The sequence below is a fragment of the Mustela lutreola genome, chromosome 7 (assembly GCF_030435805.1).
Source record: "Mustela lutreola isolate mMusLut2 chromosome 7, mMusLut2.pri, whole genome shotgun sequence".
NCBI lineage: Eukaryota > Metazoa > Chordata > Mammalia > Carnivora > Mustelidae > Mustela > Mustela lutreola.
The window spans coordinates 49,904,324-49,928,904 of record NC_081296.1 but is presented as its reverse complement, the minus strand read 5'-3'; the positions used below and the strand labels follow the sequence as shown (position 1 = coordinate 49,928,904).

Below are 24,581 nucleotides of genomic sequence, written 5' to 3'. Positions count from 1 at the left end.
AGCCCAGAAGAGAAAACACAGAAATAAATAAAGCGAAGGTGAAAGAGAAAAACAAGCTAGGTAGAGCAGTCAGTTCCTTTTTATGTTTAAGCTTCTGGCATAGGGTTGAAAGATGCCCTTGCTCAGAAAGACACCAGATGTGGTTAAGATCTCGTCTAGCTCTGGCTTTGCTGCTGATGAGCTGTGTGGCCCAGACTGCTGCCTTTTCCCTCCAGGGCATCCGGGTCCCACAGGTTTTAGGAGAGGCTGAGATCACTGCTCTGACTGTTGAAAATTCTAGGCTGTGATTTCGAGACATCTCCTCTTGCCTTTCCATTTATTAGACAGTCTCCTGAGTCCATTTCTGTTTGAGTTGTGTATGACTTTGAAGGAATAAAATGGTTATCAAACACAATTAGGTGAGTCATGTGTACGCAAAAATCATTTACTGAAAAACATTTCATAGACCCAGACAATTTTTTAAAAAGGCGGAAACCAGAGGAGCTGAGTGCCAAAACCTTAGGTTGATCTATCCCACGTGTTTTCTGCTGAGGATCTCAAGGCATCTCAAGGATCCTCTTTGGAGGCATCGGGTTTCCAAAAAAGAGGAAGCTGCACCATCAAAGGAGTGAAACAGACGATGAGAGGCTGGGGAGCCCAATGACCATCTACGGCTGCCCAAGGCTCAGTTCAGAGCGACTTCTCAATGGTAGTGATGACACTCACCAGGGGTCGGGTCTCCCAGCAAACACCATCCTCCGGGAGAAAATGTTCCTGCAGTTCAGGGTGTACTATAAAGCCAGAACTGCCTGTGGGGAACTCAAAAGCAGATCGCTGTGGCAATAACCACAATCCTTTGAAGACACAGATTGCTTTCACAGTATTCTTGCTATCTGGATTTTAAATCAGTTCAGGAACAGAGCCTTAGGAAGATCCACCAGTGATAAGTGACGTAGTGCAATGCTTTGTAGTGGTAGTTACTGCTGACTGGCATTCACGTAGGTTGTGTGTGGATGGCACTAGCCCATGTGGCAAAATCCCAAGGATAAAAACCTGGTATGATGTAGGTTTTTAATCTGTCGCACAGGATCTGAAAAGGGGTCTACGTACAACTGTCAGCTCCGCAGAAATGTACTTTGAATACTGTCCCGGCCAAACAAAAACACATCTGTGTTAGAATCCAGCCAGTGGGCAGCTCAGGTGTATTCCTGAATATCCCACATACCTCATTTGAGGATGAGGGAGCTGAGACCCGGGAGAGGCTGCCCACACATGCGCGCTCTCTTTGCTTCCCATCCATTTTCCAACATGCCTGCTGCCTTCAACAAGCAAAGAGTGATTCTGTTTTTCCCAAAGCCAATGGATGCTTCCTAAGTCCCTCTCTTCGGCAACTTTCTGGGCAGCAACCACCTCTCTGACTCTAGAGATACTCCTCTCTCTTGGTTTCCTTAATCTTCTCCAAGGCTGTATGTTCTCACTTCCTGCAAAGACCTCCTTCTTCTCATTGAATATTAGGGTTCTGCAGGGTTATATCTGATAAACTTCTTCTTACTTTATCATTCCCCCTAGGCAAACTCACCCATACTTCCACAGTTTCAATTATTAGTATCACATTAAACATTTAAAAATTGTTATCTCCCTCCCAGACTTCTCCCATGAGTTCCAGAGGCCAATTTCTAGCTACCTAATGGGCATCTGGACTTGGGACTCCTCCAGATGCTTCTAGCTGAACGCATTTACAGCTGAACTTAGCATCCCTAAACTCCAGCCACTGCCACACCTGCCCATGGCCCCGTGTTTCCGCCATGGTGATTCACACACGTCTAGCGTTGTCCATGTTGCTTTCCTTACTCCCATTCTGGTCAGTTCCTGACCAGCGTAAGCTAAAGCCCAAGAGCTTTGAGGTCTCGCTTTAATTTATCTCTTCACTTCTGCCATAGGCCACACCCATCTCTCATATTGATGATGGCAACAGCCTTCACGCTGGTCTGCCTGCCTCCAACTTTGCCTCCCTCCAAGTTATTGCGTACGAGAGGAAAGGCAACCTAGCTAAAAGAAAAACTAAACCATGTCCATCGATGAAAACTCTTCACTATTTTCACATGATCTTAGGTGAGGTTTTTAATGATTTAAGCAGAAGTTAGGAGGTTCTTTAGGATCTGGCCCAGCCTCCCTTTCCGGCCTTCACTTCTTACTCCTCACCTGCTTGCCTCTAACCTGAAGCCTCCCCCAGTCACTTGGTCAGCCTTCTTTCCTCTTACCTTTGGGACTCCATATACACTGCTCCACTTTCCCAAACACCCATTCAGCACCCGCCAAGACAAAGCGGTGCTATTTCGAGGCCGTTTTTCACACACAGACTAGACAGTCTGTCATCCTGGGTGTTATCGGTGTCAGAGGATGCAGCCTGTGGTCTTCCTTCATGAGTCCATTTCAAGAGTCCATTTCATGAGCTGCACCAGAGCCGGCAAGATTCCAGAAATGTGTAGAGCGTTTTGAAACATACTTTTCATGTACCCTCTGCTTTATAAGAATTTATGAATACGTTTCCTTCTCCTTGAATGCTAAATAAGTGCTGAACAATCCTTACAACCCTGATCAGGGGGCCAGTTCACTCCTGATGGTTTCCCTTACTCTCCACTAGCATAAAAGTCTTACTACTGCAGGTACTCTATTATACTACAGAGTACTCTTTGTGTGTGCTCCTACTCTTTCTATTCTCCAGGTAATAAACAGACACAGTTAAAAAAAAAACTCCAAGGGGACTTTGATTATAGTAACGGCAGAACAGCTTAATGCAGATCAATTCCCCTCAGAGACACAACTAAAACCACTGGAAAAATCATATAAAACATCTGTTTGACAGCAGTGGAGAGAAACCAAGGCACTAAGAGGAATTACGATTTTAAAAGAAAGAAAGGACATTGCGGGGGTGGTGGTACAGGGCTGCTTTTCCCCTCAAGGCACTCCTTCTTCATTCGTAAACTGTTGCCTAGAAGCTGAGCAAAATTTCCTGCAATTTCATGGGGCTGGGAGGATTAAAAAGCAACAGCTCTGAGCCTATGGAAGAGATTGGCCCTGGTAAATGTTACAGATGCTCTGAAGGGATACACAAAAATGCCCTAAAAAACCAACTGGAAATAGACGGCAAATTTCCAGGCAGCTCAATCCCTGCTCATCAGGCCAGTCCCTGCTCATATTATGGGGATCTGCTAGATGTTCACTACATGCCAGAAACAAAGAATAATCCTCCATAGGGAAAGAAACACAATTCAGAGTCTCACACTATCTCTTCAGTTTAAAATACCAAAGTCTAGAATTAAATTAAAAAATATCAGAAACACCAGGAGGTAGGACCAACAGCTGAAAAACAAGAGTAGAAAAATGACAGTTCGGGGACATAGGCCCACAGGTGATCCAAATATCAGAATTACTGAACCAGGACTTTAATAACTTGTAATGACTAAGTTGAAAAATTAGACGGCAAGATAGAAAATTTCAGCAGAGAATGGAAAGTGCAAACAAACTATCGAACGGCTATTCTCAAACTGAAAAATGGGACATTTCAAATTAAAAACTCGGAAAAGGCTGAAAGCAGAAAAGACATGGCTAAAGAGAAGAGTGAGCTACAGACCAATCAAATGAGAATATTCAGAATAAAGCACAAAGAAAAGAAATCAGAGCCAGTAACAGGAAAGATTAGGAGACACATCTCACAGTGAAAACACCTGACATTTATGGTAACTGGAATCTACAGAGAAGAGAAAAAAAAATGGGGCAGAGACAGTATTTGAAAATACGGTGCTTGAGAATTTTCTAAAACTGATCTAAGACAACAAGTCCCATTTTTCAAGCTGTACAAAAACCCACAGCAGGATAAACACCCAATAAAATTTCTCTAAGCCCTTTGCTTGAAAAAAGACTGAAAAATTCCAAAAGTTAGTAGAGGGGGAAAAAATAAAACCACAGTGAGACTCTTGACTCTGGCAAACAGGGTTGTGGAAAAGGGCGTGGGTGGAGAGATGAGGTGATATATGGTGACCCCAATACATCAGTAATTACATTATAGGTAAATGGAACAAATACACCAATTGAAACAAGAGATTAACGGGGATTATGGGCAGTAAAGATGGCACGTGATGTGATAGCACTGGGTGTTATACGCAACTAAGGGATCACTGAACACTATATCAAAAACTAATGATGTATTATATTATACGTTGGCTGATTGATTTTAAATAAAAAATTTAAAAATTTTTAAAAATTCAAAATATTAAAAAAAAATTACCTTCCCAAAAGGAGACTGATGGCTTTCTTCACAACAGAAATAAAGGAAGTCAGAAGACAATGGAATAACACCTTCAAAGTTCTGGCAGAAAAGAACTGCCAGCTTAAAATTTTATGAGTGAAATTATCTACCAAAGATAAAGGCTAAACGAAGGCAGTTTTAGACAAACAAAAATGAAGAGAATTTGTTACCAATAAAGTCACACTGGAGGAAATGAAGGGAGTTAAGGCACAAAGGAAATAATCCCCGGTGGAAGCACATGGAGAGGGAGCAGGCATACAGAACAATGGGAAGGTCAATGTGGCAGTGACTCTAAATGGATACTGACTGTAGGAAATGATATGGAGACTGTATGGAGGGGATTAAAATATCTGTCATCATTCATGGGTTCTGATTATGCAAAGAATGAGCAGAAAGAAAGGTAAAAGGAATTAAAGTGTCCCAAGATTCTTGCACCGTCCAGGAAGTGGTGAACACACTAACTTATATTAGACTTTTAAAAATCCTATAAATTTTGAAAATTCATAGACTAGTCAATGAATATATAACTAACAAGCTAATCAAGGAGAAAGAAGCAGACCTTAACAGATACATACAAATCTGAAGACAGGAGAGACAGAGAGGGAGAGAGAGAGAGAAAGGAACCCAGAACAGGTAAGTCATTCAGAAAACAAAGAGTAAAAGGACAGATTCAAACCCCAATATATCTGTAATTACATTATAGGTAAATGGAACAAATACTCCAATTGAAACAAGAAATTAATGGGGTGCCTGGGTGGCTCAGGCAGTTAAGTGTTTGCCTTCGGCTCAGGTCATGATTCTGAAACCCAGGACAGAACACCATATTGGGCTCTCTGCTCAGTGGGGAGCCTGCTTGGCCCTCTGCCCCTCCCCCTGACTTGTGCTCTCACTCTCTCTCAATAAAATCTTTAAAAAATTGAAAGAAAAAAGATGTTGCATCAACAACCCCTCTCTTTGCAAAACAATTACATGATGCTCACAAGATAAAAGTTAAATAAAAGCATACATTAAAACTGAAAATGGGATAAGATATATCATGCACATTCAATGAAAATAAAGGCACAGAACTATATGCACAAGACTATAAAACAGTAGTAAAGGGAAAATCTAAGTAAGTGGAGGGACATGTCCTATTTGCAGATTAGAGGCCTCAAGAATGTGAGAATGTCACTTATCCCCAAACTGATTCAGTGTAACTTCAATTAAGAAAAAAAAAAAAATGGACATCTCCGCCGAGAGTCGCCGCGGGTTCCTGCTTCAACAGTGCTTGGACGGAACCCGGCGCTCGTCCCCTCGCCCCGGCCGGCCGCTCAGAGCCAGCCCTCCGCCATCTCCTCACAGCGTCCTCGGACCGCTCCAAGGCCCCCCGTCGCCGCTCCAGCGCCGCGCAGCCGCTGCCCGCCGCCGCCTCTCCTCAGCCGCCGCCATGACGACCGCGTCCCCTTCGCAGGTGCGCCAGAACTACCACCAGGACTCGGAGGCCGCCATCAACCGCCAGATCAACCTGGAGCTCTACGCCTCTTACGTCTACCTGTCCATGTCTTACTACTTTGACCGTGATGATGTGGCTTTGAAGAACTTCGCCAAATATTTTCTCCACCAATCTCATGAGGAGAGGGAACATGCTGAGAAATTGATGAAGCTGCAGAACCAACGAGGTGGCCGAATCTTCCTTCAGGATATCAAGAAACCAGACCGTGATGATTGGGAGAATGGGCTGAATGCAATGGAGTGTGCATTACATTTAAAAAAGAGTGTGAATCAGTCACTACTGGAACTGCACAAACTGGCCACTGATAAAAATGACCCCCATTTGTGTGACTTCATTGAGACTCACTACTTGAATGAGCAGGTGAAATCCATCAAAGAATTGGGTGACCACGTAACCAACCTGCGCAAGATGGGGGCCCCCGAATCTGGCATGGCAGAGTATCTCTTTGACAAGCACACCTTGGGAAACAGTGATAGTGAGAGCTAAGCCTTAGGCTGTCTCCCGAGCCACCTGGTCCCTGAGGCCATGCATGCATGTTGGGGTTACCTTACCTTTTCTATAAGTTGTACCAAAACATCTACTTAACTCTTTCATTTGTACCATTCCTTCAAATAAAGTAATTTGGTACCCAAAAAAAAAAAAAAAAGAAAAAAAAAAGAAAAAAAAAAATGAACAGGGTTTTTTGGGGGTAGAAACTGCCAGGTTGATTGTAGAATTTATGTGGAAATATAAAGGGGTAAGAAGAGTCAGCACTACTTGAGAAATAATGAAGTCAGAGGACTCATATAACCAGTATTAATACTTAGTATAAAACTCAGTTATCAGCAAAGTGTGCTACTATGGTAGGGACAGGCAATCAAATCACTGGAAAAGAAGTGGAAGATCAGAAGCTGATTTGCATACAGCTTTCACTTAAGGACCAACCAGCACCGAAGACCACTAGGGAAATGATGATGGCTTCAGTGAGTGGTGCTGTGTCAGACAGATATCCAAGAGAAAAAAGAGTGAGGGCTCTCTTTGCTCATATGTAAAACTCAAATGCAGACGGACCACAGTTCTAAATATAGAAAGTAAAACAACAAAGCTTCTAGACTGTAACAGAAGAGAATATCTTGATTTTAGAGAGGAAAAATTTTTAAAAAGGACATAGAAAGTTAGCAACCGTAAAGGAAAAACAATGTAAATTGAAATATTTTAAAATTCTAAAAAAATCTATTCATCAAGAAACAGTTTTGAAAGTGAAAGGTAAGCCTCAAGATAAAAGAAATACATACATGTGAAAATTCCAACTAACACGAAGATAACTCAAGGTTGTTGTTTTGTTTTTGCTTTTTTTTAAAGAGCAAAAGGCATGAACAGGCACTTTGAGATGACCAAATGGCCAATTAATACATGAAAAAATGAGCAATTGCATTGCTCATCAGGGAATTACAAATTAGAACCATAATATGATACTATTACACACTCAGCAGAATGGCTAATGACATTGGCTGACAACAGAAAGTGGAGAGAAGAATGTGATCAAATGGAGCGTTCACACGCTGCTGGAAGGACAGAGCTGGGTTATTAGCACAGCCTGGGACCCAGCACGTCCATCTCTAGGTATTTATTTAGAAAATGCTTATTTACGTTCACTAAACAGCATGTACAATAACTATTCATAGCTTTACCCATCAATGGTACAAAGAGTCACCAACAGGTATATTCACATAATGAAATATTGTAGGAAGCAACAGAAAGCAAAGAACAGCTTCTGACATCCTGCGCATCTCACATCATAATGCCAGAAAAAGCCTCAAAAACATGGACACACCTTGCATGATTTCATACATAGTTAAAAACAGGCAAATCAACTTGTGCTGTTACAAGTCACGGGTGTTTACCTCTGGGGGACAGGAGGAAATACAATGACTGGCAGGGAGCAGGCTGATAATGTTCCACCACTTGATCTTGGTGGTGGTGGCTGGGGTGCATTCAATTTATAGTAACTCAGGAAGGTACACATTTAGGACTTAACCTCTCTCTTCTGGATGTTTATTACACTTCAATAACAATGTATACCTTTTTTTTTTTTTAAGAAGTCAGGCAGTACTACTGTGTAACAACAGCAACAATCAGCAACCACCTCTCCCATTTCATTCCCTTCCTAGAGCCACTCAGCTCTTTGAGCTTTCTTCTGACACATTTCCTGTTTCCAGGTAATGGGTTTATAATGAATCTTCTCACTGTTTCCATTTTAGGAAGCTATAGGCTTCCTATTCTGTCTACTTCCTATTAGAAAGACATTTCCTTATATAAACCTGGTGCTTTTCCTAGAGCTGATAATTACACAATCTGTTTCTATATAGCCTTCTGTTTAAAGGTGTCTCCTGCCCTTATGGGTACCTTGTATCTCCAATATTCAAACCTCCTCAGGTTCTGCAGCACAAGTCAGCTTGTTTCTTGCCGGCTGCCCTATCCCTGAAGACTTTTTAGTTTTTGTTCATTGGTTCTATTCGTTATCAGTTATCTGTCTCCTTCCATCTCTGAAAATTTAACTGGCATCTTATTTGTTGTCATCCTTTTTTTCTTAACATTTTTAAAAACAATTCCTTTAGTGAGATTTCAAGAGTCATACAGAGACAGTCCTCAAAGTTTGTAATTACTTTTTCTAATAGTCTAGATGGGGTGATCCACAAATAATTTGGGGCATTCATATTTTATTCATCTTTATATGCTTAGTTTCAAGCCCAGTAACAAGCACATGGAAAGAGCTTGAAAAATCTGTAACTGCTGTTGAAAAACAAAGTTAGGTTCATGGCCAAATCAAGGAACCCCCGTTGCTGTCCCCCACCGCCCACCCCAGCTGTCTGCACCTGGCCACAGGGCATCACGAAGGATGTGGGTCTCACCTGTGTAGTGCTCATTGCCTTGAGCAGCACAGGTCAGAAGCTGGGCCATGGACGAGCCCACTGCCTTGGATGTACTTCCTAGGTCTTGAGCGCATTTTTCCAGCTGTAAGAATATCCAAGGAGGAAGACAACTTAGAAGAAAAGCAACAGACACCTAAATCTTAGCATACAAATGATGCACATCAAGTCATGGTCCTCAGCTTTTCCCCACCTGATGGCATTGGTGCTAAGAGTAAGTAGGGTGACAGGAGGGGAAAGAGCCCATGCTTGAGAATAAACAAACCTGGGTTCTGGCCCCTGCCAAACCTGGGTTCAGGCCCCTGCCCTCTGCTTCCTTCCCCCACATGCTAGCTGTCAGAGACTGGGCAGGTTACCGAACCTTTCCAGGCCTCGGTTTCCTGAAGAGATCCTAATACTTAAGCTTAGCATGTTCTCAGAATCAATGTAGGTACTCAACAAATGGTAGCTATTAGCATCATGCCTTTGGAAGCTAATTTAGAAAGTCTGCAACAAATCCTTAGCGAGAATTAATTATGCCTTGGCAGGAAGTGGGCAGGCATCCAGCGGTACCGCCTTCCTGGCATGTGGGACCACTAACATTGTTCATTTTGATCTTTATACTTCGAGGAGTTCTAACCAGAAGGAAATGCAATAGAGAAAGAGAGGTTTTCCCTGGTACATGAGATTATGAAAATGGGCAGAGTGCTTGCTTCCTATGAACAGCACGTAATCTTGCTTTGTAAACTGAATAAATAATTCAGAGAACAAACTTACTGAAGGCTCAGGGTACGGATAATTATTTGATTACTAGATGAGGGACAACCTTTTGGAACAGAACCTTCAGGCATACCACGAGAGTGCAGGAAGGCATCAGAGAATGCGTGCACTTTTTAGCTCCGTAACATCGCTTCCCAGGATAGGCCGTGCCTTCAAATATAAAAGAACCTGTAGCCAACAATATGTTCTGGCCAACAATACGTTCTAACACAGCACACATATTCTTTTGGGGGCAGTTTCCTTAAAAATTACACAGGGCTTCTTGCATTCTAACAGACCAGCAGGTTTCTGTAAAGGCAGAATCATGTGAGGGCAGCCTCTCTCAGGTTCCCTGGAGTGCAGGAGCTTACAAAGGGACACATGAACTACATCATGATGCTGCCGGCCCTGTGGCCAGTCCTGACTTGATCATTAGCTGGGTGACCTTAGGTGACTTAACTCCTCTGAGCCTTTCTTCATCTTTGCAATTAGCAGGAGCATGGTTTAACAAATAGTTTCTGAGGGCTTCCTAAGTACCATTGGTCCATGGTACATTAGGGGATCCAAAGAGCAGCAGTAGCCCAGAGGGAGGGATCAAGAGCGTGGGCTTTGGAGTCCTGTGGGTCTGGATTCAAACCCTGATTCTACCATCAGTGGGAAGACACTGGACAGAACAGTGACAACCTACCCGGGCACCTGTGTTTTCTCAGAGCAAAATGGCATCCACAAAACTCACTCATCAAGGTTACCATCAGGATAAACTAGACTGATTTTGGGCACACACAGTGTGTACGATGTATTTAACAAATGACGGCACTTATTAGCACCATTCAATAATGAGAAGAGCTGGTAAAATTTTAGCCAAGAAAACCCTGACTCAGGCATCACGAAGCACCGTAACATGATCAAATTAGAGCTCTGTCCCCACCATTCCCCTAGATTGTGGACTGGATTCCAGCGCGCTTTGCTGTTGTCCCTTCCAGTTGTCTTGCATTAAGTCGATGTTTTTTCAAATCATGCCTGTTGAAAATATTTCCTGTGTCTACCTTTATAACCTCATTGCTATCTGTATTATAGATAAAATATCTGAGACACAGAGGAGACACAAGACTTGTCTACGGCTGGTTGAGGACACAAGCTGGAGCCAGAAACAAGAACTTCTACTTTGAAACCCAGTTCCTCCAGCTGTGCTGGACGTTCTTCTCAGAAAAAGGCTGTGGGATCAGAACACGAGGATGTGTCTTGTTTATGAAGAAGAGTGTCAGACACTTGTGCACCCCCAGCCAACCTCCAGTAAAGCAAGACACAGAACCATGACCAGGGGCCCCTTCCGGGCCATCTTTACCTCAACGCAGTTCTTAAAAACGGGGCTCTTCTAGGGCTTTGCCTATAAAATGTGTGTGATTCAGGGCCACCAACTCCAGCTTCTAAAAATGCCTCACCGTGATCTTGACATGAGGCAGAGTCCCAACCCACAGCAGGCTCTAACATCCCTTACCGTTTCCCCCGGAAGCGGTTTCAGCTGACTCTCCACAGCAGCCATCTTGGCGTCCTGCAGTTCACTCTTGAGTGTCTGCACGGTGCTCAGTGCTGAATCGATTTCCATAGGACCACAGGCTTCATGGGCCTGGCAACAGAGTTGGGAATATGTGTACAGTCTGCCCGGGAAAAGCGTCCCCAGTACTTTGCAATGCACCCAATGCCTTTCTGGATGTTCCCAGTGGTTCTCCAACCCTGGCAACAGGAAGCCAGTGGAGTATGTGTTTCCTGATAGAACAAAATCAACCTTGGTCTGTCCTGACCTCCCTAAATAATCAATTATGTATGTCTCATAAATGGATATACTTAAAGTCTCCTTGAAGCTATTTTTATCCACAATGCATCTGTCGCTCAGACTAAGAGAATCCTTCTTCAGTGTTTCTGGGTTCTAGAGAGAGAGAGCACCTAGCACAGAGGCTTGAAAAGCATGTGGTGAGTGGCTGAAGAAGGAATGAACGAATGAACCCAGGACTATGGGGGCAAGCTGTTATCAACCTTATTGAGTCTCTACAAAGTTCTAGACTACAAACCATTACCTTTCCATACTGAAAATCACAAAAAGGATTTTTCTTTTCCTTAGCAATTGTTTTAAGAAAACTACTTCATTCTCTTGATCATTTAAGATATTGGTCTCCAAATGCTTTGATCACATCCCCTTCCATATACATGTTAATAAATTATCGGTATAAAATTATAGACCAGTATGTCAAATACAGGTAAATCATAATTTCTTTCTTTATTTTTAGTTAACAGTGACAACAAGAGCAGTAAATACTAACTGACTGATTGCTATGTGCCAATAGTATATAGTGAAGAAACTGAGGCACGGAGGTTAATTAACTTGCTGAGGTCACAAAAAATTAGTCGATGGCAAGGCCAGAATTTGCATGCAGGCAGTCTAACAGCAGAGCTTCCACTCTTATATTTTAAAGCCTTAATATCTTTTTACATCCAGTGGACAGTCTTGCTTGAGTCCCACTTTGAGGCTCACAGCCTCAAAATAGTTGAGGTGTGACTCTTCCTAAGGCTTACTGATGAGACTCATAAAATGCAGATGTTCAGGTTCTATGACCACAGACACTGACTTAGCTGCTCAGGGGTGAGGCCTGGGCACCTGCATTCTGAATGCTCCCAGGGGATTCCAGTGCAGATGGTCCCTGGACCTCTTGTTGAGAAACACAACTTGAGATATTTTTTTCCAGCTGAACATTATCCTAAAACTCTGGATATTTCCTTTGGTGATGCAGTACACTGTTCATATTAAGGATTCAAATCAGCTTCTAACCTTCTCCCCTTGCTCATGTATGAGGCCTCCAGTTCTGATAAAGGGATCACTACAATGAGGAAAAATGAACTCATGCCAGAATGTCATGCTAATAACATATCAAACAGTACAGTAACGAGGCCCGTTGATAATTAATAAGTGCTAGAGACAGAAACTCATTAATCCTTAATTCTGTTCTATTGAGGACCTTGTTAAGGTGGATATTCCCATGTAAAATGGGAAAAGTTTTCAGGGCAAAAAAGATAATATAAATACCTGTCTCCCCCCCCCAAAAAATAACTTTGCTGCCTAAATAACTCACTAAATCCACAAAATAATACCTGGAAGATATGATCACTTATTCTGGCCTACAATTTACCTGGCACCAAGAAACTGATGACTACCTGTCTCCCCTAAGATTGTGAACAATGGACCATCGCTTGTTCCCAGGGTACTGGGGAGGGGGAAGGAGCATATAACCTAAAATAGTTTAACAAAAGTCCTGTGCAACTGGAAGGCGGGTCAACTAAGTCTAGGAGAGTGGCTAAAAATGGCCAAAGCTAAGCTACATGGGCATCTTTTAAAGATCAAGCAAACGGAACAGACAGCTCTGCCCAGAAATATGCCCAGCAGTGTTCTGGTCCTGGGTCATCCCCAGGTCACATCCCACAGTAAGGCATCTGCAGCTCCTTTCCCAGCGAGCTAACTGCTGTGACAAGGGTCCACTTGCCTTCTGCGAGGCAGTTCGCAGCTCCGCCAAGCTAGTAGCAAGGTTCTTGGCACACTGGCTCAGCTGCATGGCCGCAGCCTGGTCACTCACAGTGGGCACGGCAGCTTTGGCGGAGGACACCATCTTGCTTCCAGGCTGTAAGGAGATGAGCAGAGAGCGAGACAGTGCCTGAGCAGCAGAAGTCAGAGCAGAGACCCAAACAACCATGCCGCAAATCAGTCAGAACTTACTGAGCCCTAAACCAAGGAAGACCACAACCATCTAGACTACCCCTGAAAATGGCCACCCCAGATCAGATACGCTAGGGCAGTAAGCTCTAGAAATGTTAAGAAAAAGAAAACAAAGTATGCATCATGGAGAGGGGGCAAAATAATGAAATTCTCATTTAAAACCGATTTCAAAGAGAGTTTATTAAAAACATTTCTTTGTGTTTCTTAGAATAGCTCTCTAATCTGTGTCTCAGATACATCCAATAGACTGCTTTAAAAATGTGGGCACATAAAATGAAAGAAAATGACCTGTCACATCACATCTCACTACCCAGGATAATCTCACCATGCACAGATGTCTGTATGCATGCATACATATTTCCAAAAATAAGATCATATATTTATTCTATTTTCCAAAGTTAAGAGCTATCTAATATTCCACTGTATGTATCTTAATATTTCTCAGTCCTGTGGTGTTGGGTATGTTTCCAGTTTTCCAGTGTAATAAACCATAGTATGACAAAAGCTTTGTAGCTAAAATTTTTCACACATTCGTAATTTTCTTTGTATAAAACTTTAAAAGTACAATTTGGACCAAAGAAAAAATGTTTTAGGGGTTTTAATATAGATTATATAAAACTGCTTTTAGTAATGCTTAAACAATTTGTCAGAAAATAAACATTAATGACAGAAGTTAATATTTTTAGATTTAAATAACACAGGAGAATTCATTAAAAAAAAATCAGCCTGAAATGTAAGTTGATAACCTCACTTAATGAAAACAACTGAAACATGAAACCCATTTAACACGTGACAATCAAGGAAACGCAAAGTCAAACAATAAGAGCTTCAAAAATTATCAACAACCTAGTTTTTAAATGCTGGAGTCCCCAACTTGGAAAAGATGTATAAGAAAACGTGCTCCATCCATGCATGGCCACACGTAAACTAGGATTCATTCAGCCTTTCAGAAGGGCCATTTTACAACACATATGAATGAAGTTTAAAATATTCTCAACTCTTTGGTCTGTTAATTCCATTTCCACTTCTTTCTAACTTTGCCTTATTCTTATTATCTTCTGATGTGTCTGTGATGGCAAAATTAAAAGAATGAAAGGAAAAGGAAAAATAAGAGCAGGGACAGAGTGGAGCCTGAAACATGTATACATGGCTCTATCATAATACCCTCGAAGCCTGCCCATGGAGGGGACAACCCAACTGGCTCCAGACCCTCAAACCACCCCAATGAGAAGAGAAACACATGTCCAAGCCACAATGCTCAATAGCCCCGAGATAAAAATAAGCCACTTGCAATCCTATTTCTGGGAATTTATCCTAATAATTCAGGAGAAGAACAAATATTTGAGCACACATGACGACTTTTATTCTGTCACAGGTTGTTTATGATGGCAAATAACTGACCACCTGTAGGTCTAGTGGCAAGGGAAGAGCCAAGCAGAGCGTGGCTGTGGCCATACGATGGATGACTTAAAACCAAAAACGCTCATAGTACAAATGTTAACATGAAGGGCAGAGTCTTACACACAATAATCCCAATTTAAAAAGATGTATGCAGGGGCGCCTGGGTGGCCCAGTCAGTTAAGCATCTGCCTTCAGCTCGTGCTGGAGTTACAGTGCTTGGAAAATTGGCTCAACAGAGGTATCAGTGAGTCCTGTAGGCACAGGTTCAACTAGAAAAGGACAAAGAAGAGGATCTGTTCGGGAGATACAAGTAGACAGGAAGTGCCAAGGGATCTGAATACAAGGAGTACATAAAAAGGGAGTTTTCCCACCACTTCATAGTCTCATTTTATTTTTCTTAAAATGAATCCACCCCTTAGCCAGCAAAAACAGACAACACTTAGCAATTGTACAACTGCCACAAAAAAAGATCCCACCTTTGGAGAAGATGCACTTACCACTTCTTTTACCCCCAGTCTGTGAATAACAGCATTAGACTCTCTGGAAACTGGCAGACCGAGAGCTCTACCTAGGAGCAGGCTGTTCAACAAAACTTGCCACTTATCCCATGTTTTTTCTCATAGAGGAGAAATAAGGATGAGACTCCCAAGAGAAATGGATTATGGGCCATCTCCCAGGGCAATTTCCCTGCACAGCAGCATTCTGCTTTGCCAAGCTAAATCCACCTCTCCTGAAATTGGAAATACAGTGGGAAGGCCTTCAAAGGTCTGCTCACTGCAAAGACTTGGCCGTGACTGTGGAACTGGGTAATTTTTCTCCCTAAGGATAAAGGGCACCCCCTACCCCACGGGTGGGGGAGCTCTGGGCACAACCCAGATGACTGCTTCTGTTACCTGGAGAAAGTTCTGGCTGGAGATGATGAGAGCCAGCTGGGCGCTAAGGTCTTCTGCTTGGGCTTGGCTCCCTCGCACCCCCTGGACCAGCTGAGGGATGTGGTCAGCCACTGCCTACAGGAAGCAAGGAGAATTAAAACAGAGCACAGCTTAGCAAGATAGGAAGGACCCCAGGGACAATGTTTTTGGGATGGGCTATTCCAGCAGGGCCATGCTTGTCCCAAACCTTGCATTTACCCAGCACCTGGAAGCCAGCTGGGTCCTTAAACCTTTTAACACAGTACCTCTGGATAGCTCTCTCACACACACGCTCCACCCTGTGCTCCTGAAGGTCCCCAGTGCATTTAAGCACAGTACGAGTCTCCGTAAGGAGGTCTGAAAAGCATTTGCCCACTTGCAACAAATACCAACCTGGCCAATTACGGTTTAGAGTTTCAAAGCAAACAAAGAATCTTTACAATTCACCAATGGATAAACTCAAGTCACATAATGTAATGAAGAGAAAAAAGTATGAGAAGTCCTCATCTTCCAGCTGAAGCCTCTCCTTCGATCTCTCACTTGGCAGGTATGCGTTCTGGCCGTCACCTTTCCTGTCACTACGGTTCTTCACTCTTGGAGTAGCCCTCCTCATTTCTCAAACTGGAAATCCCAATGCCCAGGATGGAAAAGGAAGGAGCCGCCTTTCTGTGCTGTAGGAGACCAACCTTCTACCTTTGCTGTGTTCTCCCCTCTGAGACCAGTGCTCACCTGACTGGCCAAGTCCTCAACGGTCACAGCACAGTAGCCCCCATTGCTGATGAAGGTCCTACGTGTATACCAGCCTGCTGACCTATTTTTTGGGGAACCCATTCCAGCAAGGGTTAAAAAAAATACTTCCATGAGATTTTTCCTCAGATTCTCTTCAGGACTGGCTCCAGTAATCTGGGCCACTTTCCTCTCTCCTCTGCAACCTGATATACAGTAAAGCTCTTACTTCCTGCCATGATGCCCAGGCACTGAGTATCTTCAGTCTCTGCAAAAACGGGAGGGGGTTAATCCACCTTGTAGGACTGTCCTGGACACGAGAAGCAAATGCTCTCTGAGAAGGGTTTTCTTCTCAGCACCTGTGCTGCCAGGTGATCCAAGGCTCTAGGAGACAACACACACCCCCTACAGGGCCCTGGCTTGCAGGAAAAGCCCTTCATTCTCCATATAGTCCCAAGGACCAGGCCTTACTCATCACTGAGTCTTTTCTGCTCCTCAGGTTGTGGGGGGTGAGGGAGGCTCAGAGAACCCAGAATCAGGACTTGGAGGGCTCTGGCTGGTTCTCTTCAGAAGTAAAGCCATCTCTGAGGTAGAAGTGGTAACCCATCTCCCATGTGAACGGTGTCACAGAGGAGATGAGAAAAAGGGGGGATAGTGCAGTCAACTCTCAAACACTGGCACAGACTCAGCTTTCCACTCATCCTCCACTGCTCACTGCGAACACCTTTGAGATACTCCAGGCAGACATACCACCAACACGTGGGCAATAGTGACACAATTATACATTGTGTCTGACACCATTCAGGGGTGTCCTGGGAGAGTGAACTTTTTGGGCCTTCAGAAGCAACAAAGGGGTTCACTGCACCCTTTGGGGCACATTGGCTTCAACATGCCATCAAGGTCCGGGTCTCAGAAGAACAAATGTGTGACAGAGGAGAGCCCCAAAGCACATGAGCCCTGAGGCCTGAAGGGATGAAATTAATGCGGGAGTCCACACGAAGCAGGATTCAGCACACACTGAAGTCCGAGGCCCATCTCTCAGAAGGAGAAAGGCACTCTGGAAATCCAATGCTTTGTTGCCATTTCAGAGCCCTAAAATGGCCTTATTAATGATCCTCCTTGATTTGGTCTCTTGAAGAGAAGCCAAAAATCTAGACAAAGTGAAGGCAATGCTGGAAAAAGCACCATACTCTCCCTTCAGACACAGGCCATCCACTTATGAGACAAAAACCAGATGCATGTGTGTTGGTGTGTGTGTGTGCACACCTGCAACATGGGAGCCTGAGCACACTCCATCAGGGCCTGGGTGATCAGTCGTAATCGAATGATCCCAGCACCTGGCCCCCTAAGGGCCGTCAGCGTCATCCACAGCAGACCCGGCTCTCGGGCAGCCGGAAGCTCACCTTGCAGCTCTGGACCAGCTGCTGCTGGGCGGCGGGGTTCTTGTTGGACACGGCCGCGTTCTGAGAGGCGGCGATGGTCTGTGTGGCGGCGGCTGCGGCCTGCTTGGCTGCCACCTGGACAGGAGAGCGACAGGAGGTGAGCCGGGCTTTGAGTGTCCCCTGACACAAACACACACAGATACGTGCCCCTCCCAACTGAGGGACTGGCACGGGCGAGCTGCCTGTCTAAGAAAGGGCACTGCAGGCCCAGGCCCTGCCTTCTGAATGTCACCGATGAACCTCGTCTAACAATACCCCATTATCTCCGTGTGCTTTACAATCCTCGGGACAAGCGATAAAGACAGGCACGCTTGAGAGCTCAGGTTCCGGTGTTCATTTGTCTCTCTCCAAAAGATAAGGGACAATTAATTCCAAGACCACGATGGCACTGATAAGTGGCATCAAGTCTAAATGGTTTAGGGGAGTTGTTTTTTTTTTCCCCACAAGCAGGACAAACGCTGGTGTGCTCATGGTTCTCCTCTGGCTGCCTGTGGGAAGCCTCGCTTCAGAAAGGCCCAGACTTCCCCCACCTGAGAACTTAATTGTGTCTGTCACATCCTTCCAAGAACAAGGAGGCCAGTTTTGTTCCAGAATCCAGCAGACTACATGGAGGGATTCACCAGACAGGCAGGTTCTCGGCCTCCAACCTCCCAAATTTTAGTGTAAGAGTCTCCCGTGAACCTTTGTGAGAGATTTATTTTCTTACAGACTTTGTGCCTACTGCTACTTCCTTTTTTCTGCACCCCAGAGTAAGTACATGCTCTGAAAAATGACAAAAATATTTTCTTATGACTCTATCCCCATCTCTCCGCCAAAGCCTGATCCTCATTCTCCAGTCTTTCCAAGTCTGTATTTTCTACTGGGAGTCCTGACAGAGTCATTGCTTCTGACAAAATAAGTAAATTGTCAGCTAAAGGTCCTTTCTGAACATGCGTATCCCTTAATGCCAGGAGGACAAAAATTCCCATTTCCTCCTTAAAAAATTAAAAAAAAAAAAAAAAAAGGAATTCTATTCAAGAACGCTAAACTCAGAAGACTTTGCTTACTGAAACCATGAGGTGAAGCTATTTTTCAAAGTGTCAGTGTGCCATTGAACCTAAATGCACAACGTACCTAAAGCAACATTTCAATTGTTTATGAGTATCTTAACTATTCAACTCCATCGTTCATCTTGCGGTAGCTTCCTTTATACGGGCATGGCCTTATTCATTTGGGTACTCTTCCAAGTAACTCTTTGCAATCTAAAATAGACATCCTAGGAAACCAGCCTCTTTACCCACCTCCAATCGGTTGACAATTTTTTTCTTGATGGCGTTCTGGGCAGCGGCGTTGGTTGCCACCCGGAGACCCTCGGCAGCTTCTCTCAGTCTCTGCTGCTGGTCTTCATTCTCAGGATTGGCTGCAGCCCCCTGAAGAGGAGAAAAGAGAGATTCTGAGAGGTCCATGCGGCAGCGTGCCATAGATGCTGAACTCATGCCTTCTGTTTTACTTTCTCCTGGTAATATAAAATATGTGGCAGACAGAGCAAACACGTCAAGCAGTATCTTTACAATACAGATGTTTCGTCTCATAACAACATAAAAAAACTACCAGGGATGTTTCAAAACTGCAGCAGTAAAGAGGAGAAATGCAATGGTAATATATAACACTTGAGATCTTAGCCTTGGTCATCCATGTAAACTAACTTGTGGTCCGATTGCCATGGTTTCAAAGATGTTAAGATAAACACACATCCTCCCCCCGCCCCTCCCGCCCAAATCTCTCCAGGAGAATTTCATTTTAATTGGCACGACAGACACACGTCACTGCTGAAAGACTCCCATCTTGCAACACTAGTTAATGTGGATGGGCTAAGAACACAGACAAACAGGGGTAGGGAATGCCATCCAAAATATAAGGAAATATATTTGCCATCCAAAATATAAGGAAATGCTATTCAAGAAAGACTATGCCTAGAAACTGCATTCCTGGAAAACCTGAGTTGGAGAGGACAGCCAAGCAGAGCTGGTACTCGTCTGCACCGAATAATGGGAGATATCCCATGCTCCTTATCTTGGCAGGGAAAGAGAAAGGCGCCATGCATGGCCATGGCCACACTGTGTTGATGTAGCTTCAAGTGTCTCAGGAAAGCAAATGGATTTTATTTAGATGGGTGGAATTCTGAAGTAGGGAAAAGGCTAACGGCAATGTGGGAAGAAGATATAATTTTAGGGAGCTTGGGTGGCTCAGTTGGTTGAGCCTTTGGTTCAGGTCATGATCCTGGAGTCCCAGGGTCGAGTCCCACATCAGGCTGCTTGGTGGGGAGTCTGCTTCTCCCTCTGACCCTCCCCCTTCTCATGCTCTCTTCTCTCTCTCTCTCAAATAAATAAAATCTTAAAAAAAAGAATGCATAATTTTACTGCACAGTAATTAACAAAGACTTAAAGCACATCCAGCTTTCCACTCCCACCTGCAATAGAAGCAGAGATTGAGATTTTCCTCACGGAGTCTGGATGTTCTCAGACCAGTTCTTAATATATGCAGGTGAATGAGTTTTTTTTCATGAACACTTCAGGGTGATAACATTTGCTCACAAGGCAGAGACAAAAGCAGAAACACACACGCCAATTACCGAAAATCGATTTTCCCATGTCTCCATTTTCCAAATGGGGCCAACTTGCCAAATTGACCCTTTACAAGAACTGATTTCTTTGAACTATTTATAAAAGTTATAGGAATTCAGACAAAAAAAAAAAGTTATAGGAATTTATCCTGGCTGGAATAGTTTTAACATCTGTGACGGAAGTGTTCTGGCAATCCTTTTGAAGGGAATCTTCCATTCTTTCAAACTGCAACACTCTAAGTAGTCTTGACTTTGTTTTTCTAGCAACAAAAAATAATTTTGTTTTGGTGTTTCACATGTGAAAGATTGTTTGGGCTACTTTTGTATTCTTTTACAAATTTAGAAAAATCATTTTATTTTATTTCCTTGGTCATCAGATATTTAAACCACTCTTACACTTGCCTTCCTCTGGTATTTTGGGCAGCAGGAAACCATCATTTCTGCACTTGAGTCTGAAGTGGGCAGGTGGATCCTTCCTTAGCAACATCTCTTTCACAATGAATGTCCATTAGATATGAGGTACTAGTCTTGGTCCAGAATCTTGGTTACTGATTATGAAATGTATTTTTTTCTGGACATAAATATATTTTTTGGAGCTTTAACCATCATAGATCCTTTAGCTTTCAACAAAATTCAGCCAATTAAAATACTGTCATCAAGACCCTGTGACAACTTTTAACTAAAAAAATGTATAGAAACACTATTGTCTCATCTGATAGAAATAATCAGAAATAAATATGTAAACAAGTTTCTGTTAATGTGGTACATTCAGTAAGGTGTGGTGAGCACCAAAAATCTAGAAACAGAAAATACACAATGGTCCCAGCTCAATCCTGATTATGTGATAGTAGGCTTAATTGTTTCAAGTTTTTATTTTCCTATTTGTTAATAGGGACTGATTAGATTTTGCACTAAGCTTCTTTCCAGTCTTCCAGTTAATTTTTGTGCCAGCAGATGAAAGTTTGCTTAAAATAGCTATGCTTAGACTTAGAAGCAGGGGGCAGAATTCATAAAAACCATAAAGAAATAACCACTGCATAAATCCCTAATAAATAGATTTGGCTAAAAGGGGGAGTTAAGGGCAGAGCTGCTCTGCTGAAACAGGGCTAAGGGTACAGAGGAAGAAGCTCAGACCCTGCCCCTCCTTGGGTTTCTCTTCAGCCTGTTCACGAGGTACCTCCAAGAAATCACAGACCCTCAGTGACTACAATGGTGAGTCAGTTGAGGAAGCTCTACATGATTCACCGCATGTCATAACACATTTTAAGTCAAAGAAGTCACAGGCTAGGTAGGTTGAGATGCACTAGTATTCTGCTGGAGGACAGGGAGATTAGGATACAATGTGGGGGCTTTTAATGAATCTTAAATGCACAGAAATACATTAAACTTGTTATCTTAAGCTGATTTTTATTTTATTTATAGCCATCTGCTTTTTCCATTAATTTCTCCAAAAGCGCACACGAGTTGCATAATAACAAAAAGAGGAACATTAAAAAAGACAGCTTTATCCACGGCATGCAGTCCTCACCTCAAAGTGGGCATCAGAATATTCTGTGGAACTTACTTGCAGGCACACACACAGTCCCCCCCAGTGACCTTGTGAATCAGGGTCTTTGGGGGCAGAACTGAGACATGTGCATTTTAATGTTTTATGACGGAGGGGCTCTGAAACAGAGCCCGGAGATAAACATCACTGGCTTTTAGAAGCTGCATGCTGAAGCTTAGCTGTCAAAAGAGCAGAGAGCTGACTCTTCACTCTTCATTCAGGCTGTTATATAATATTTAAAACCGCTACTGGGATTTGAAGGAGAGTGAGGCAGGAAGCCCTCTACTATGTAAAATCTTGATGGGAGTTTACAGTGAAGTCAAATGGAGGGCAAAGTAATATTCAGGTTGCAGGCAAAAGAAGAGGCCTATTTGAATCTGCTGTTGATCATCTCCAGTTTAAATGAATCACCACTTGCAGTAAGCTGGTGGCGATAACCACCCCCCACCCCCCGCCCGTCGCCCCCACCCACTCCCGCACAGAGCAGCGCTCACTGAGCAAGGACTTTGTCCCCGACAGCTGAGTCAGCACCAGCCCCCTCAAAGACTGTTATTCTCATGTTCCATGCCCTTCTTTCCCAGTGCAACAAGGTCAAACGTGACACAACCGTATAGGTCTTAAACCACAAAAATGCACACTCTGCTGACCGTTCTTTATCTTCAGGTCCTAACTCTTAATAATCCTAACTCTTAATAACGTTCCCTTTCCCGTTGAACAAATCCAATCCAATACCTTTGCAGCTTCCACCATGCGAGCCGTGGAGTCGGCCAGGAGTTTCGCGGCCGCCAGGAGCTTCTTTGAGTTCTCCATGTCGATTTCAGCTTCTGCATCAGACCTCATGGCGTTGACGAGGTCTGAGGTGGCCTGGGCCAGGACCCGGGCCTGGCGCACCATTTCACCTATGGGATGAGATTGAGAATGCCATCTGTCCGTCTGCTTTCTAAAGCTCAAAACCTGCACAGTCTAGTCTCCACACCTCTGGCAAGGGGGCAGAGAGAAGGGAGCCCCCAAACTCTAGTTCTTAGACCCAGGACCAAAAATACTCCCGGTGGCTGGTAGGACTATCCACCCCAAACACAACCAACTTTCACCTTGAACCCTGAGGGATCAACAGGACACAAGGAAGCAAAGAGGAATTCTTTGGAAAGAGAAGGCAGGAACAAAGTTATACAAAAAGTTATTATGCAATTGAGTAAAATATTTATTTAGAAAATGTTATTTACCTCCCTTCAAGAACTACTTACTCCAAAGTCCTTATAATAAACTCTGCATAATGGCATAAAAATTATTTTTAAAATTTAAAAGAATTTGTATGTTACTTAACTCCAGATGAATAACATCACAGGATCCACTGTATTTGTGTTGTTTGGCTCTCAGTAACAGGAAGCACAGACCCCAGTTTCATGCTCAACTCCGAAGATTTGCCTTGGCTCAGGTTTTCCTATCAGTTTTCTGTTTGCTCACCCTTTTCTTCCCAGTGCTGGTTTTGATCTTATGGTTAGTAATTGTTTGGTTTTATGGTTCCTGTGGTTTTTATTGATATCTATTTCAATTTTCTTCTGGAAGTAGGAGGGGTGTAAGAGTAAACATTTAAAATAAAACTACTCAGATGTAAGGGAATTTTTCCTCTCCCAAAGGTCATCTGAGAAGGATGCCAAAACACTGACATTAAGGAGGGGGAAAAAGCTTTCATAAAAATCGAGACGCGCTAAATTTGAGGTATTGTGGATTGGATCCTGGGATGGTAGAAGGACTTGAGGGGGAAAAGTGGTGAAATCTGAATCCTGTCAGCAGTGAACAGTTATGCCCCACAGTAATCTCCTAGTTCTGACAAAATGTGTTGTGGGTTAGGGAAGATGCAAAAAAATGAGGGAAAATGGGAAGGGTAATAAGTACTCCCTGTATAGCCTCTGTAACTTTTCTATTCCAAAATAAAAGGTTTATTGAAAAATAAAACAATAACCAAAAAATCCAAATGTGCACAGTATTCCAATCTTCTTAAACCATGTAAGGAAGATATAGAAAAGCACAAGCTTTTTGTTTGTTTGTTTTAAATATTTACTACAAAGAATAGCTCTGTACCAACCAAGAAGTAAGAAAACAAATGTCTTTCAAACGACTGGTAGAGTTCTAAAGCATAGGGTTGCAAACTACTGGTAGGGTTGCAAAGAGTAAGAAAGTTCATACACACACATTGTACATACTTATTGGTCCAGAAATTCCACTTATTACATATAGCCCCCAAAGTAAACCAAGATAAAATAGTTACTGTAGTATTATTTTTGTTAAAGCAAACAAACTAAGAAGCAGACCAAAAAACTTAGAAACGACCCTACATGTCTACCTAAAGATAATTGGTTAAGTAAATTAGGGTAGAATTCCATAGAGTAGAATATTATGCTGCCATTAAAAAGATTAGCCCTGTAGGTGAACATGAAAAATGTCTTTAAAAATATATTAAGAGAAATAAAAGGTTGCAGGAGAGTATAAATAATGCAATTCGTTTATACAGAAAGAAAGATGGTGTTATATACACATAAACACACACACACACACACACACACACACACACGGACATATGAGACTTTGTAAGGTCAAAAATTTCCAGACATGTAAAAGAGAAACTGGGTTGCCAAATCTGGAGATTTAGATGGGATAGAGATGGCCTGGGTTTGGGAATATTTACTTTTCAACCGAAAGACTAAAGGGTGCATTGTATCTATTTCTAATTTTCTGTATATGATCTTTGACATCTTATAAAAA

The 24,581-nt window shown here is 43.0% G+C and overlaps 2 protein-coding genes across 6 annotated transcripts in view; one reads left to right on the top strand and one right to left on the bottom strand.

Annotated features, from left to right (window-relative positions):
- The window catches only part of TLN2 (talin 2), a 424,752-nt gene that overhangs the window by 113,885 nt on the left and 286,286 nt on the right, over window positions 1-24,581 (bottom strand). For all 5 annotated transcript variants that reach the window (XR_009355411.1, XM_059180687.1, XM_059180690.1 and 2 more), the window contains 7 exons: window positions 22,551-22,717; window positions 18,951-19,079; window positions 17,632-17,745; window positions 15,485-15,598; window positions 12,961-13,095; window positions 10,926-11,054; window positions 8,672-8,774 (listed from right to left, as the gene is read on the bottom strand). Coding sequence is in view for 4 of the 5 variants with exons in the window: in XM_059180687.1 (XP_059036670.1) it covers window positions 8,672-8,774; window positions 10,926-11,054; window positions 12,961-13,095; window positions 15,485-15,598; window positions 17,632-17,745; window positions 18,951-19,079; window positions 22,551-22,717 (891 nt within the window). In the remaining variant the exon portion in view is untranslated. The remainder of the gene's footprint in view (window positions 1-8,671; window positions 8,775-10,925; window positions 11,055-12,960; window positions 13,096-15,484; window positions 15,599-17,631; window positions 17,746-18,950; window positions 19,080-22,550; window positions 22,718-24,581) is intronic.
- On the top strand, window positions 5,497-6,385 carry LOC131835891 (ferritin heavy chain-like). The gene has a single exon (XM_059180691.1). It carries the CDS (start codon window positions 5,508-5,510, stop codon window positions 6,264-6,266), a length of 759 nt encoding a protein of 252 aa, XP_059036674.1. The 5' UTR covers window positions 5,497-5,507; the 3' UTR covers window positions 6,267-6,385.

Bases quoted from the DNA above. Each gene is read 5' to 3' on its own strand.
- LOC131835891 (XM_059180691.1), top strand. From the start codon at position 5,508: ATGGACATCTCCGCCGAGAGTCGCCGCGGGTTCCTGCTTCAACAGTGC.